General features: G+C 43.6%; 1 protein-coding gene across 1 annotated transcript in view; it reads left to right on the top strand.

The window, feature by feature from the left end:
- Window positions 1–15,738, top strand: part of MROH8 (maestro heat like repeat family member 8) — a 58,688-nt gene that overhangs the window by 16,923 nt on the left and 26,027 nt on the right. Inside the window, exons 5-9 of the mRNA XM_027977174.2 lie at window positions 3,331–3,410; window positions 4,171–4,315; window positions 5,442–5,537; window positions 9,422–9,526; window positions 14,406–14,541. Of these exons, the coding sequence (XP_027832975.1) occupies window positions 3,331–3,410; window positions 4,171–4,315; window positions 5,442–5,537; window positions 9,422–9,526; window positions 14,406–14,541 (562 nt within the window). The remainder of the gene's footprint in view (window positions 1–3,330; window positions 3,411–4,170; window positions 4,316–5,441; window positions 5,538–9,421; window positions 9,527–14,405; window positions 14,542–15,738) is intronic.

Raw genomic sequence — 15,738 nt, 5'->3', positions numbered from 1 at the left:
TCCCACATGCCACAGCTAAGAGTTCTCATGCCACAACAAAGACCTGGCACAGCCAAATAATTACATATAAAATTAAAACCAACAAAGGACGCTGGAATATCTTGCTTAGAGTCTAAGCAAGATGTTTACCTATCAAGCCTCCAAAAAAGCCCATTCCAGGACACCTCCAGGAGTCTCAAAGGCAGGGACTGCTCTGCCATCACTATGACCCTAACCTCTCGCAGCTCCCAATCTGTCCGTGTCCGTCAGTCCTTAATTCCACATTCTGGAGGAGAGAGTCTGCTTGGCCCAAGCTGGGTCTCTTCTCCATTTCTGCATCGATCGGGCGTGTCAGGGGGCAGCATGGTATTATGAGGCCATGACTTCTGGGCATCCCTCCCTCCCTGTGTATTAGAGGCAGCTTCCAGAAAAAGGGTGAGTGCTGTGATTTGGATAGTCACCCCGGGAGGTCCCTGCTACACAAATACTTTACAATCAAAAAGCCTCTCAGCTTCTGACTCCACATAGTGGTTAGCATAATTATGAATATATAATAAGCCATTCATACCTTACTGATTAAAAAAAAAGAAAAGACATACTGGGTGAAGTAAGTTAGAGAAAGACAAAAGATACAAATATGTGGAATCTATAAAAGAATACAAAGTAACATTTAAAAAACAGAAGTAGAATCACAGATACAGAAAACAAACTTATGGTATCAGAGGGTAAAAGGGAAGAGGGATAAATTGGAAATACACTATAAATACACTATATAAATACATAAATACACTATATAAAATAGATAACTATTAAGAACCTACTGAGGGAATTCTACTCAATACTCCGTAATGACCTGTATGGGAAAAGGAGTAGAGATATATATGTATGTGTGTGTGTGCGTGTGAGTGTGTGAGTGTGTGTGTGTATAACTGATTCACTTTTCTGTACACCTGAAACTAACACAGCACTATAAATCAACTATTCTGCAATTAAAAAAAATTTTTTTTAAGATTATTCTGACAGAAGTGGTCAGGTAGATTAAAATCAGAACTGCAGGCCTGGTGTTTTTAGCTAAAAAGCACTGCCTTCATCCATGTGGGAGTGGCTACAGGAATATGTATAGGAATATGGGTACAGGGATGGAGAGTCAGAATCTGTGCAAAGCAGGAAGGGGCTATCACTGTGATAGATTGGACATGGGAAGTAAATAGAGGAGAGAAACCACACACCATCTCTCTTACAAGCCTGGGAAAGGATGCCGTCCTCAGTAATTGGAGGCAGAGGAGTCCTGTCCTTTGCATGGGAGAATGATGAGCTCACCTTTTAACACCCAAATGCCAGGTTGTCCCTGTGACAACCTGTGATGCTCTTGAGAGAAGTAGATCTGAGTGAGTAGAGGCTGACTGTCAGCCTGAAGGCCAAGTCTAATGCTTTGTCCCTTCCAGATTGTGAACCATACAAATAAGTAAGAAAGCTCCATGAGGAAATCAGAAAGAAGAAGTAGTCCATCTGCGAGATCTGACCAGAGTTGGAAAGTGAGACGAGAAAAGAGAAAGAGAAAACTCAGAGAAGGGCACAAAAGAGAGCCCAGGCATGTTTGTTGAGCACTGCCTCCTGGGCACCGTCCTAAGTTCTAAATGAGATCTTTTGGGTGGCAGGCAAGAGAAACCTAAAAGGGGAGATCTATTCTTAGGATCACTGCATGTTCCCTAGAATCCTGTAATAGGAAGAGCATCTTGCTCCAGAAAGGAAATGAAACCACACACACACACAAAATAATTTCCTCATGCCCAATGAGAACATTCCACTTCTTTTCCTCCTTTGTGTGCATTTCCATCTCCCTCCCTCTCCCTCCTCCTCCTCTTTCCTCTCCCCACCTCCCACCTCTGTCCTGCCAAAATTTGCTCTTTTGGTTACCCCATCCATAGGGCAGTGCTCCCAAATTTTAAGTTTTGTCCTTTTCATAGACCAGCCAGCCAGAGATTGAGGCTCCTTGTCTCAGTTCAGCATTCCTAAGAGAGAGAATCTAGTGAGTTCACCTTGTGGTGTGTACTCCTAGACGGATGAGTTGTGGTTAGTGGAAACAAACTGCCTTAGCAGAAACATGGCTGTGTGTGGACTTCCCTGGTGGTCCAGTGGCTAAGACTTTGCGCTCCCAATGCAAGGGACACAGTTTGAATGCTGGTCAGGGAACTAGATCCCACGTGTCGCAACTAAGGATCCTGCATGCTGCTACTAAAGATCTTGCATGACACAATGAGGATCGAAAATCATGCTTGAGGCAGCGAAGACCTGGCACAGCCGAATACATAAATATTAAAGAAACGTGGCTGTGGAACACCCACTGTTGATGGCCGAAGGCAGTTGCCAGAGAGGCTGGGTAGACGGTCCCGTAAGGAGGCCCCTACAACCGTTTACATCTGCTCTTCAGCTCAACTCCCTGAGATAGAGCTCATCTTCTCCATCCGGATAAGGAAACTCAGGCACAGGAAAGTTCAATATGACACACAGGGTCACAGAGAGCGAGAGAGTCAGAACCAGTGCTCAAACCCAGGTATATCCAGCTCCAGAGCCTCTTTTTTTCCTACCACTCTGCAGGTTTATTTAGTAGTGCAAAGCTGCTTTCCCTCTGCCAGTTTGGAATCCGTGAAGTTATTTGTTTTCCAGGACAAGCAACTTAGAATAAGATTAGGCACTAGAGCAGAGATGGCTGGTTTAGTAGCAAGAAGAGTTAGGAAGCCTAAACTGGAAATAATCTCTAGTCATGAAAATAATGACTAACAGACACTATCTCACAGTTGCTGAGGGCTACTTAGTATTATGGGCTTCCCAGTTGGCTCAGTGGGTAAAGAATCCACCTGCAACGCAGGAGATGTGGGTTTGATCCCAGGGTTGGGAAGATCCCCTGGAGGAGGGCATGGCAACCCACTCCATTATTCTTGCTTGAAAAATCCCATGGACAGAGATCCCTGACAGGCTACAGTCCGTAAGATTGCAAAGAGTTGGACAAGACTGAAGCAACTGAGCACACACACACTGAGTATTATGAATTAGCTCATTTAATTCTCACAACCAACTTATGAAGGTAAATAGTACTGTTATCTTGTTTTACAGATAAGGAAACTGAGGTATAGGCAGTTATCTGCTCAAACAGCTAGTAAGAGGCAGAGCCAGGCCTCGGAGACTAAACTCCTAGCCTGGCCACAGTCCTGCTGCCAGCCCGGTGGAACCCAGGAGCAGGCCTACCAGAGGACCTGCCGTGGTTCTTCCAGGCCGTTCACGTCTCCTGCCATCTGGCCTAATGGCTCGGCCCATTCTTGACTCTCTAAAGTCCTTTCCCTCTCACTGCAGACACTGGTGGAGGAGGAGCCCCTGCCGTCTCTCTTCAGCCCTGTGCTCCAGGAGGTCTTTACCACCATCACTGACTTCAGGTGAGGCCCGCATGCCCCCTCTGCGTGCATCTTGCTTCCTCATTCAGGGCCAGTGCCAGAGCCAACAGACGTGCTTCCTATTTTTAACTCCTGAAAACTATTTAGAAAGAGAAGGGGAAGTCAAATCCATGTTTCTGTGTAAGAAGCTGGCTTTCGTGTGTGTTCCCATCTGTATCTCAAAGACCTACTAGAACCTCTGTGGAGCTCAGCTGTGTCCAGAGTATATTCAGTGTAAAGGTATTCCCATATATGCTTCATGACAGCAGAAGTCCATGGCCTGAGAAATTTGGAAGGGCTGTCTGCTATTTACCTCTCTTAGAGATTAGTACAGCACATTAACTGATTAAAGGTCCCAAGAAGTCCTGTAGTTAAAAGATTTTTAAACTTGGGTCTGCCCACCAGTCCCCAAACTCAAAACTAACAAGCATTCAGCACAACACACTTTGGAAAATTGTGGTTTGCTGTATCAGACTCTAGCTGGCTTCCTTCTGTGGTTGAACTGGAGGAAAGCTTGAGGAGTCACTCTTGTGGGTTGGGAAGGGAAAGGAAGGGACCAGGTTGGAGGCCCTGAGCCTGAAACTCCTCCTCTTAACCCTTGTGAGGTTTGTCCAGACAGACTGACAAGTGTGCCATTGGTCTCCTCCATTAGAATGATACACCAAGCAGCCTCTCCTTCTATTTGAGGTTACTTTGATTCCTGCTTATCAACATCAAATCAGATTCTTCCCAGCTAGCTATTCCCAAACTGTCTTTTTTTTAGTTGCCAAGATGTCTACTTGCTGTTTGGTTCTGAAGATCGAGCTGACCTGTTTAGTCTTGTCACCAAAAGTGTAATCGCTCTGCCCTCTATCAAGACCCTTACCCATCTGCAGGAAATCATGCCCAGTGGATCCTGCAATCCAGAGGTAACTCACACCTTACTAGAGTAACTCGCCAGCCACAGGGTCAGCTGATTTTGGCTTTTTGAAAGTACATTCGATTTTTTGGAACTCACCAAAAAGTATTTAAGCAAAGTCTGGTGAATAAAATAGGTGGTGCAGCCAGGTGGCGCAGTTGGCAAAGAATCTGCTTGCCAATGCAGGAGACGAATAAAATAGGTTGTTAAATAGTTTTTTTGTTTTTAATCCCATTTTATTTTGTTTTCTATCCCATTTTATTTTGTTTTCTTCCCTTCATTCCTTCTTTTCCTGCTTTTGGCTTTACAATAAGACAGGAACGTTCATATGCCTAGTTTTTCAATAATATGGGAAAACCAAATGAACTTGTTGCCCAGCCCTATGCATCAGGTGGCCAGAGAGAGGCTTCCCGATGAGGTGACAGTTGCAGAGACGACATGTAAACATCTCTGTAAGAAAAGGTTTCTAGCAGAGAAAAGAGGAAGGGAAGGGCCAAGGCTGGACTTCCTTCTGCAGCTGGTGAACTGGAAGGTGAAGCAGTTGTCAAAGGGGACTTTGGGTTTTAAGGTATTGGAAGGATTCACAAGTCAAGCTTTAAAAGTATGTTGATAACGCGTAAGTAATTCTCACGTGTAGTGAGAATCAGTTAACTGGGTTCCTGGTAAGGCTGAGATGTCCATTTGAAATGAAGATTTATTGTTTCACCTTGAGTCACATACTGCCTGCTAGTGCTTTACCCAAAGGTCCTTTACCTTTGAGTAAGGTCTAAGATGGAGAAGGCAATGGCACCCCACTCCAGTACTCTTGCCTGGAAAATCCCATGGACGGAGCAGCCTAGAAGGCTGCAGTCCATGGGGTTGCTGAGGTCGGACACGACTGAGCGACTTCGCTTTCACTTTTCACTTTCATGCATTGGAGAAGGAAATGGCAACCCACTCCAGTGTTCTTGCCTGGAGAATCCCCGGGACTGGGGAGCCTGGTGGGCTGCCGTCTATAGGGTCACACAGAATCGGACACGACTGAAGCGACTTAGCAGCAGCAGCAGCAGCAAGGTCTAAGATAACCAGGGGAGCCTTAAAGTGTGCAGTGTGGGAGAACTTCCCATGGGGTCCTCACTAACCCTGTGCCTTTGCAGTGTCTCTACAGGCAGACATTTCAGGCGTTCGTTGAGATGCTCCAGAGTTTGGTGATAAAAGACCGACATTTGGAAAATCTTGACATCGTTTTTAAGGTAAACAGGATATTAGGAGAGAATGGGTAACTATTCCTATTAACTGGTGAAAGTGGAAGAAAAAAATATGGAAGGGTTAAGTTTTAGGAGGCAACATAATAGGCGAGTAGGGGCTTCCCTGGTGGCTCAGACGGTAAAGAGCCTGCCTGCAATTCAAGAGACACAGGTTTGATCTCTCGGTCAGGAAGATCCCTTGGAGTAAAAAATGGCAACCCACTCCAGTATTCTTACCTGGAAAATTTCGTGGACAGAAGAGTCTGGCGGGCTACAAGTCCATGGGGTCGAAAATAGTCAGACGCAACTGAGGAACTAACGCTTTCACTTTCACTTTATGTAATAGGTGAGTATCAGCTCTGTGTGTTGAGTCAGACTTGGGTTCAAATTCTGACTCTCTGCCATTCATTGGTTAAATACATTCAGCAAGGAATTTAATCTCGCAGTCTTCATATTTTTAAAATACTTATCTATTTACTTATGGCTGCACTGGGTCTTTGTTCTTCGAAAGCACAGGCTTTTTCCAGTTGTGGTGAGGGGGTCTACTCTGCGGTTCAAGGGCTGCTCATTGACGGCTTCTCTAGTTGCGAAGCACAGGCTCTACGTACATGGACTTAGTAGTTGTGGCACACGGGCCTAGTTGCCTCAAGGCATGTCAGGTCTTCCAGGACCAGAGATCAAACCTGTGTTCCCTGTATTGGCATGCAGGTTCTTAACCACTGGACGACCAAGGAGGTCTGTCTTCTCACCTTTATACGGAGATAGTAATTCCTACGAGTATTGAATAAATGACCTTCAAAAATGGTTTAAATGCTTGCTATAATTATTCCTTAAATTATTTTTGCTCATTACTATAGAAGGGCTTCAATAAGTGATCAAGAAAACAGAGTCAGCCTCGTGAAGGAGTAAATAGGCAGCTGCCTACCAGGCAAGGTTATTCATAGCCACCTGCCATCACCTGTACCCGTTCCAGTAGCTGCCATTCCACCAATAGGGTGTTACTCATTGGAGTGCATTCACTGCAGTTCAAGCGTCTTACTCTCTCCTTTTTAAGATGTAGCTATTCTAGAAAGGGATAATCCTTTAAACTATTATTAATCGTTTGCACCTTTATACAGAAGGATGCTAATCTTTGCCACAACAGACCTTAACGTTATTTTTCACGCCTGTGCTCAATTGCGTCCAACTCTTTGTGACTCTATGGACCGTGGCCTGTCAGGCTTCTCTGTCCATGGGATTTTTCCAGCAAGAATACTAGAGTGAGTTGCCATCTCCTCCTCCAGGGGATCTTCCCAACCCAGGGCTTGACCCAGTCTCCTACGTCTCCAGCATTGGCAGGCAGGTTCTTCAGCACTGAGCCGCCTGGGAAGCCAGACATTATTTCTCAACCCTCTTCTATTTATACATCAACACTCCAGCCACGTTGGGTTTCTGGTTGTGCCTTGTACCTTCCTGCCTTCCTAGCTTAATTCAACCCATTTCTTCTACCTGAAATGCCACCCTTTCTGTGAAGTTCCTCCTCCATGAATCCTTCCCTGACTGTTTCAGGCAGATACAATTTCCCATTCTCAGTTCAGTTCAGTTCAGTTGCTCAGTCATGTCTGACTCTTTGCGACCCCATGGACTGAAGCACTCTAGGCCTTCCTGTCCATCTCCAATTCCTGGAGTTTATCAAACTCATGTCCATTGAGTCCGTGATGCCATCCAACCATCTCATCCTCTGTCATCCCCTCTCCTGCCTTCAATCATTCCCAGCATCAGGGTCTTTTCAAATGAGTCAGTTCTTCAAGTCAGGTGGGCAAAGTATTGGAGTTTCAGCTTTAGCATCAGTCCTTCCAATGAACACCCAGGACTGATCTCCTTTAGGATGGACTGGTTGGATCTTCTTGCAGTCCAAGGGACTCTCAAGAGTCTTCTCCAACACCACAGTTCAAAAGCATCAATTCTTCAGTGTTCAGCCTTCTTTATAGTTCAACTCTCACATCCATACGTGAACACTGGAAAAACCATAGCTTTGACTAGACAGACCTTTGTTGGCAAAATAATGTCTCTGCTTTTTAATATGCGGTCTAGGTTGATCATAACTTTTCTTCCAAGGAGCAAGCATCTTTTAATTTCACGGCTGCAATCACCATCTGCAGTGATTTTGGAGCTCAGAAAACAAGGTCTGTCACCGTTTCCCTATCTATTTGCCATGAAGTGATAGGACCAGATGCCATGATCTTCATTTTCTGAATGTTGAGTTTTAAGCCAGCTTTTTCACTCTCTTCTTTCACTTTCATCAAGAGGCTCTTTAGTTCCTCTTTGCTTTCTTCCATAAGGGTGGTGTCATCTGCATATCTGAGGTTATTGATATTTCTGCTGGCAATCTTGATTCCAGCTTGTGCTTCATCCAGCCCAGTGTTTCCCATGATATACTCTGCATATAAGTTAAATAAGCAGAGTGACAATATACAGCCTTAACATACTCCTTTCCCTATTTGGAATCAGTCTGTTGTTCCATATCCAGTTCTAACTGTTGCTTCCTGACCTCCACACAGATTTCTCAAGAGGTAGGTCAGGTGGTCTGTATTCCCATCTCTTGAAGAATTTTCCAGTTTGTTGAGATCCACACAGTCAAAGGCTTTGGCATAGTTAGTAAAGCAGAAGGAGATGTTTTTCTGGAACTCTCTTGCTTTTCCATGATCCAGTAGATGTTGGCAATTTGATCTCTGGTTCCTCTGCCTTTTCTAAAACCAGCTTGAACATCTGGAAGTTCACAGTTCATGTACTATTGAAGCCTGGCTTGGAGAATTTTGAGCATTACTTTAGTAGTGTGTGAAATAAGTGCAATTGTGCAGTTAAGTAGTTTCAACATTCATTGGCATTGCCTTTCTTTGAAATTGGAAAGAATACTGACCTTTTCCAGTCCTGCAGCCACTGCTGAGTTTTCCAAATTTGCTGGCATATTGAGTGCAGCACTTTCACAGCATCATCTTTTAGGATTTGAAATAGCTCAACTGGAATTCCATCACCTCCACTAGCTTTGTTCATAGTGATGCTTCCTAAGGCCCACTTGACTTCGCATTCCAGGATGTCTGGCTCTAGATGTAATTTCCCATCCTCAAAGCTCCTTAAGAGCACATACATCATTGATTTTCTTTCTTTCCTAAATAGATTTAATAAGGCTAAAAGCATACAGAAGTAGAGAATAAATAATTGAGGAAAGTTGAATGAAGAGAAAATAAAGTCTAGAATATAGGCACCAATAGAAGCTGGACCACCTGACTCCCTAGATCTTTGTGGTGGTTTGTCATCCCACTACTTTCATTTGCAACCAGAACTGGTTTGTCATTTAAGAAAATGTTTTCAGACATGGTAGTGACATGTGGCAGACTTCCCAGAAGGCACAGTGGTAGTCCAGTGCAAGAGAGACAGGAGATGCAGGTTCAGTTCGTGGACTGGAACGATCTCATAGAGCAGGAAATGGCAATCCACTCCAGTATTCTTGCCAGAGGAGTCTGGCAGGCCACAGTCCATGGAGTCACACAGAGTTGGACATGACTTAGCGACTGAGCGTGCATGCAGAGTTACATGTGGGACTTTTCCCTCCACACATCTTCTAAAAGAATATGGTGTTATCACAGATCTTCCTGATAAACCACTTTTTTTAATGTAAAAAGTTAGTTTCAAGTTTTCCATTTATACTCTGTAAAAGCAAATTGAATGCCTCCTGTTATGCATAAATATCTTAAGTGATAAGATTTTCTAGGATTACAATAGAAAACCAGTTCTATCAGAAAGTCTTTGAGTACGTATTAGAGAAATTAAACAATGTTAGTAAAATATGAGCTTGTGACTTTTGGGTTATTTTCCTAGATCAAGCTGCTTAACCATTTATTTTTTCACAGCACATGGACCCCTGGTTACAGTCAGACAAAGACCATGAACGGGAACGGGCCACAGCCAGCATGGCTCAAGTTCTGAAGTGTTTATTCAAACATCTCAGCCTGCAAGTAAGTTGACCTCCAGTTGAAGATGCAGGATCCAGAGCTATCCTTTGAACTGCCCAGGTCCCCTCCTGTTTATGGCTCCCCAGACTGGTGCCTTCTTGGTGCTCATGTAAGAACATTTGGCATTATTCATTTATCTGCTCCTCTCCCCTAAGTGAGCAGCTTGAGGCCAGGTATTGTGTTTAATAATCTTGCATACCCAAAGGGATGCACAAGAGTTTGAAGCAGTAAAGTGTAGCAGGCAAATATAAGTATGTAAGTCAATTTAAAGATCTCCCAGCATCTCAGAGAATATGGTTCTACAATACCTCTTTTTAAATCCTCTCATTTCCCTTTTGCATTCTCACTTTCCAGTTCTGAATTCTCTCCCATAATTCCTAAAAAGAATTCCCCAAACTCAGATCCTCTTTCCTGATCTGATCCTTTTTGTCATCTACAAAATCTCTTTCTGTCCTCAGTAGATCTTCTCCACACTGGAGTCTCTTCTGTTCTCATTCATCATTTCTCCAATCTGCATAATAAGGCCCAGGAATTGGAAGAGAAGTTGGGAGAGAGTAGGAATAGTAGGTCTTTATGAGAATTCCTCAGACAATTTACCATTGATGTGAATATTCTAACAATCAAAAGGACAGCATGCCACTACCTTTCTTATTTCTCCCTTTGAAAGCACATCCAAACTTGCCACCTCCTTACTGAAGCTCAGCCCCTCAAACGATGCTACTTCCCTTGTTCTCTGTTTAGTCGAAGAGAGCACATGACTTCTGGCCATCACTGACTACCTTATTATTCTGTGCTCACTGGCTACCCTATTGTTTGACCACAATGCATGCTTCTTCCTCAAACTCTAATTTTGGCTGCAGACTAAAGACAAGAGTTTCAAATGACTTCTTCCTATACATAATCTCCCCTATGCTCGGCAGAACCTCCTCAGCATTTTCTTCCTGGCAAGAATTGCCAACATAAGGGTGCTTAACTTAGGTGGCCGAGGGGTCTGTGAACATCCCGAAAGTTCTATGCAGAATGTTGTGTCGTGCAGTCTTCTGGATTTTTCTGAGGAAGGTTCACTGAGTCCCCAGTGACAGTCCAAGTGCCTTATCCATAAGTGCTATAGTCATAACCAGTACCTGGCACATCAACAAACACATCAGTGTTTGTTGATTGAAAGAATGAACACGTTATCAGAGAATGAAAGATCTTATACAGTTTGCATGTTTCTCTGTTTAGTGCACATAGGTTGTAGAAGCTGTTATTTCCACTATCTCCATGTATTTTTCTGAAAAGCCACAGTGGAAATTTCTTTCTTTCTCAATCCTAGGAACAGGCGTGCTGCCTCTGTATGGCTATTTGCTTCTTGCTTTACGGACAGTGTGAATCCTCTTAGATGCGTGAACCCTGAGAAAGTCTGAAGCCTAGCTCTGTGGCCAAGTTTGAGTAAAACATGATCATGCATTCTGCATGCTAACAAAACCCTTAACTTCATTTATCTTTTCTGCCTTCATTTTTTTTAAACTGGTCCTACTTGCTTCACTATTTATTTTAAACTATATTTTTTTCTGGTAGGTTTTGACCAGCTACTTGACTTTTTTTCCATAATATGATAAAATATCTATAAATAAAAATTTTAAATATTGTCAGTTGGTATATTTCAACTTTGTATCTGACTTTTTCACTTAGCAAACTAGCACATACTCCTGAAAAAAGGGAAAAGTGAAAGTTAGTCACTCAGTTGTGTCTGACTGTTATCCCATGGATTGCAGACTGCCACACTTCTCTGTCCATGGGATTCTCCAAGCAAGAGTGCTGGAGAGGGGTGCCATTTCCTTCTCCAGAGGATCTGCCTGACCCAGGGATTGAACTCAGGGATTGAATCTTCATTGCAGGAAGATCTTTACCATTTAAACCACCAAGGCTAATTTATTCTCAACTTATAAATTCTTGGGATAATTGTTTCCTAATGGTTGTATTCATAGTTCTTGTTGTTGTTCAGTCACTCTGTTGTGTCTGACTCTTTGCGACCCCATGAACTACAGCACGCCAGGCTTCCCTGTCCTTCCTCCTCACCCAGAGCTTGATCAAACTCATGTCCAATGAGTAGGTGATGCCATCCAACCATCTCGTCCTCTGTCGTCCCCTTCTTCTTCTGCCTTCATTATTTCCTAGCATCAGAGTCTTTTGTAATAAGTCAGCTCTTCACATCAGGTAGCCAAAGTATTGGAGTTTCAGCTTCAGCATCAGTCCTTCCAATGAATATTCAGGACTGATTTCCTTTAGTATTGACTGGTTGGATCTCCTTGCTATCCAGGAGACTCTCAAGAGTCTTCTCCAGCACCACAGTTCAAAAGCATCAATCTATCCGTGTGCAGCCTTCTTTATGGTCCAACTCTCACATCCATACATGACCACTGGAAAAACCATAGCTTTGACTACACGGACCTTTGTTGGCAAATTAATGTCTCCTGCTTTTTAATATGCTGTCTAGGTTGGTCATAACTTTTCTTCCAAGGAGCAAGCATCTTTTAATTTCACGGCTGCAATCACCATGCAGTGATTTGGGAGCTGAAGAAAGTAAAACCTATCACTGTTTCCATTGTTTCCCCATCTATTTGCCATGAAGTGATAGGACCAGATGCCATGATTTTCATTTTTTGAATGTTAAGTTTCAAGCCAGCTTTTTTACTCTCTGCTTTCACTTTCATCAAGAGGCTCTTTAGTTCCTCTTTGCTTTCTGCCATAAGGGTGGTGTCATCTGCATATCTGAGGTTATTGATATTTCTGCCGGCAATCTTGATTCTAGCTTGTGCTTAATCCAGCCAAGCATTACACATGATGTATTCTGCATCATAACTTAAATAAGCAGGGTGACAATATACAGCCTTGACATACTCCTTTCCCTATTTGGAATCAGTCTCTTGTTTCATGTCCAGTTCTAACTGTTGCTTCCTGACCTCCATACAGATTTCTCAAGAGGCAGGTCAGGTGGTCTGGTATTCCCATCTCTTGAAGAATTTTCCAGTTTGTTGTGATCCACACAGTTCAAGGCTTTGGCATAGTCAATAAAGTGGAAGTAGATGTTTTTCTGGAACTCTCTTGCTTTTTCCATGATCCAGAAGATGTTGGCAATTTGATCTCTGGTTCCTCTGCCTTTTCTAAATCCAGCTTGAACATCTGGAATTTCTAAGTTCACATACTGTTGAAGCCTGGCTTGGAGAATTTTGAGCATTACTTTGCTAGCATGTGAGATGAGTGCAATTGTGTGGTAGTATGAGCATTCTTTGGCATTGCCTTTCTTTGGGATTGGAATGAAAACTGACCTTTTCCAGTCCTGTGGCCACTGCTGAGTTTTCCAAATTTGATGGCATATTGACTGCAGCATTTTCACAGCAGCATCTTTTAGGATTTGAAATAACTCAACTGGAATTCCATCACCTCCACTAGCTTTGTTCGTAGTGATGCTTCCTAAAGCCCACTTGACTGCACATTCCAGGATGTCTGGCACTAGGTGGGTGATCACACCATCATGATTATCTGGGTCATGAATATCTTTTTTGTACAGTTCTTGTATTCTTGCCACCTCTTCTTAATATCTTCTGCTTCTGTTAGGTCCATACCATTTGTGTCCTTTATTATGCTCATCTTTGCATGGAATGTTCCCTTGGTATCTCTAATTTTCTTGAAAAGAATATTATTGTTTTCGTCTATTTCTTTGCATTGATCACTGAGGAAGGCTTTCTTATCTCTCCTTGCTGTTCTTTGGAACTCTGCATTCAGATGAGTATATCTTTTCTTTTTTCCTTTGCCTTTTCACAGTTATTTGTAAGGCCTCTTCAGACAACCATTTTGCCTTTTTGCTCTTCTTTTTCTTGGGGGTGGTTTTGATCACCGCCTCCTGTACAGTGTTATACATCTCCATCCATATTTCTTCATGCACTCTATCAGATCTAATCCCTTGAATCTATTTATCACTTCCACTGTATAATTGTAAGGGATTGATTTAGGTCATACCTGAATGGCCTAGTCATTTTCCCTACTTTCTTCAATTTAAGTCTGAATTTGGCAATAAGGAGTTCCTGATCTGGGCCACAGTCAGCTCCCCGTCTTGTTTTTACTGACCATATAGAGCTTCTCCATTTTTGGCTGCGAAGAATATAATCAATCGGATTTCAGTGTTCACCATCTGGTGATGTCCATGTGTGGAGTCATCTCTTGTGTTGTTGGAAGAGGGTGTTCGCTATGACCAGTGCGTTCCCTCTGACAAAACGTGGTCCACTGGAGAAGGGAATGACAAACCACTTCAGCTTTCTTGTCTTGAGAACCCCGTGAACAGTATAGTTCTTATTGCTATTGGCAATTATTTTGAATATGTGGTCTTTAAAAACGATGCTAGAGAGACTTCTCTGGTGATCCAGTGATTGAGCCCACCTTCCAGTGCAGGGGACACTGATTCCATCCCCAGTTGGGGAACTGTGATACCACATGCCCCAGGGCAACTAAGCCTGTAAGCCGCAACTACTGACCTGGAGAGCCACAGCTAGAGAAGCCTGTACACCACAACAAAAGATCCCACATGCTGCAACTAAGACCCAGTGCAGCCAAAAATAAATAAATATTTAAAAAGAAAAAATAATAAAAACAGTGCTAGAATATCTTTATACACAAAGCATTTTTCAGGTTGCTTACTTAAATTAGAATTTGTCCTATGTAATAGCATCTGCTGGATATATTGTATCTACACATGTTAAATGTTAACCCAGAAGATCCAAGGGCTGGATAGAACACTGGCCCTTCTCTTGAGCAGGAGGTTCCAGGAGAATTACTTCTACAGTTGAAATCTGAGGCACCAAATGCAGTGCAGTCTAATTTTTTTTTTTTGCTTCCTAATCAGCTTCCAGTGCGATTCCAAAGACTTGGACACCTGGTGGCTCTGATGGCTCTGCTGTGTGGGGACCCACTGAAAGAGGTGGCCGAGGAGGCGGCGGAGGGCATGCACTACCTGCTGCACATCACCCTGAGGCTGAAGTGTAAGGCGCTCCTGGAGACAGTGAGGCCCTGAGTCAGTTCTCCAGCATAGCACAAAAAAGCACCAGGCCTCCCTGGGCACTCACTGCCCACATTGTAGAAAGACTTTTACCCTGGTTCATAGAGAGAAGGGTACCCCGTCCCTAGGCAAAGATAGAGCCACACTGACTTAATAATTAGAAGGATAACACTGGATCAGACCCATCAGCATCAGCCATGTGCATGCCCATGGAGTTGGAGCAGAAAACATGTGGCCCTGTGGACAAGCTGGAGTAGTTAGTTTAGTTGCAAGTAGAAGAAGTTCTTGCCATCCCCTTGGCTCTGCCTTTATGTGTTTGTCCCAGAAACGTTTACTGAGTCAAATGGCAACCCACTCCAGTACTCATGCCTGGAAAATCCCATGGATGGAGAAGCCTGGTGGGCTACAGTCCATGGGGTCGCAAAGAGTCGGACACGACTGAGCGACTTCTTTCACTACTCAGATCTAACAGTAACCAGAATATGTGGTCCAGTCCTTATGTGGGCTTTGCAGGGGGCGCAGTGGTAAAGAATCTGCCTGCCAATGTAGGAGATGCAAGGGACATGGGTTTGATCTCTGGGTCGGGAAAATCCCTTGGAGAAGGAAATGGCAACCCACTCCAGTATTTTTGCCCAGAAAATGCCATGGACGAAGGAGCCTGGCGGGCTACAGTCCGTGGGGTTGCAAAGAGTCGGATACAACTAAGCACACACACACACACACACACACACACACACACACACACACACACACACACACAGTCCTTAGAGGTAACAAACGATCTAGTGGGAGCATCAGAGAATCAGAGGGTCAACAAATACCTGTTCTTAAAAACATTAGACTGCTATGAAGGGAAATTACAGAGGCCGCAAGTAAGGATCAAATCTAGTTGTGGGGTTCAGAAATGGCCTCTCTGAAGATGACCTAAAAAGTAACATTTAGTCAGGTGGTGATAAGAAGAGTGTATTAGGCAGAAGGAACAGTGTGAGCAAGGACACTCAGCAGGTATGAGCTTGGGGAGTTTGAATAACAAAGAGAGGGCCATGGTGGTCAAGGAGTGAATCACTGATCCCCACAGTTGGAAGAAACTTCAGAAGATATCTAACCCAGACTTCCCCCAGTGTTGAGTCCAAGTCTATTTTATCCCTACCCAGCAGTTGCCCAGCCTGGGCTTGCTTAT

This window comes from Ovis aries, chromosome 13 (genome assembly GCF_016772045.2).
Source record: "Ovis aries strain OAR_USU_Benz2616 breed Rambouillet chromosome 13, ARS-UI_Ramb_v3.0, whole genome shotgun sequence".
NCBI classification, from domain to species: domain Eukaryota; kingdom Metazoa; phylum Chordata; class Mammalia; order Artiodactyla; family Bovidae; genus Ovis; species Ovis aries.
Note: the sequence above shows the minus strand (reverse complement) of the source record. Positions and strands in the feature narration are given on the sequence as shown.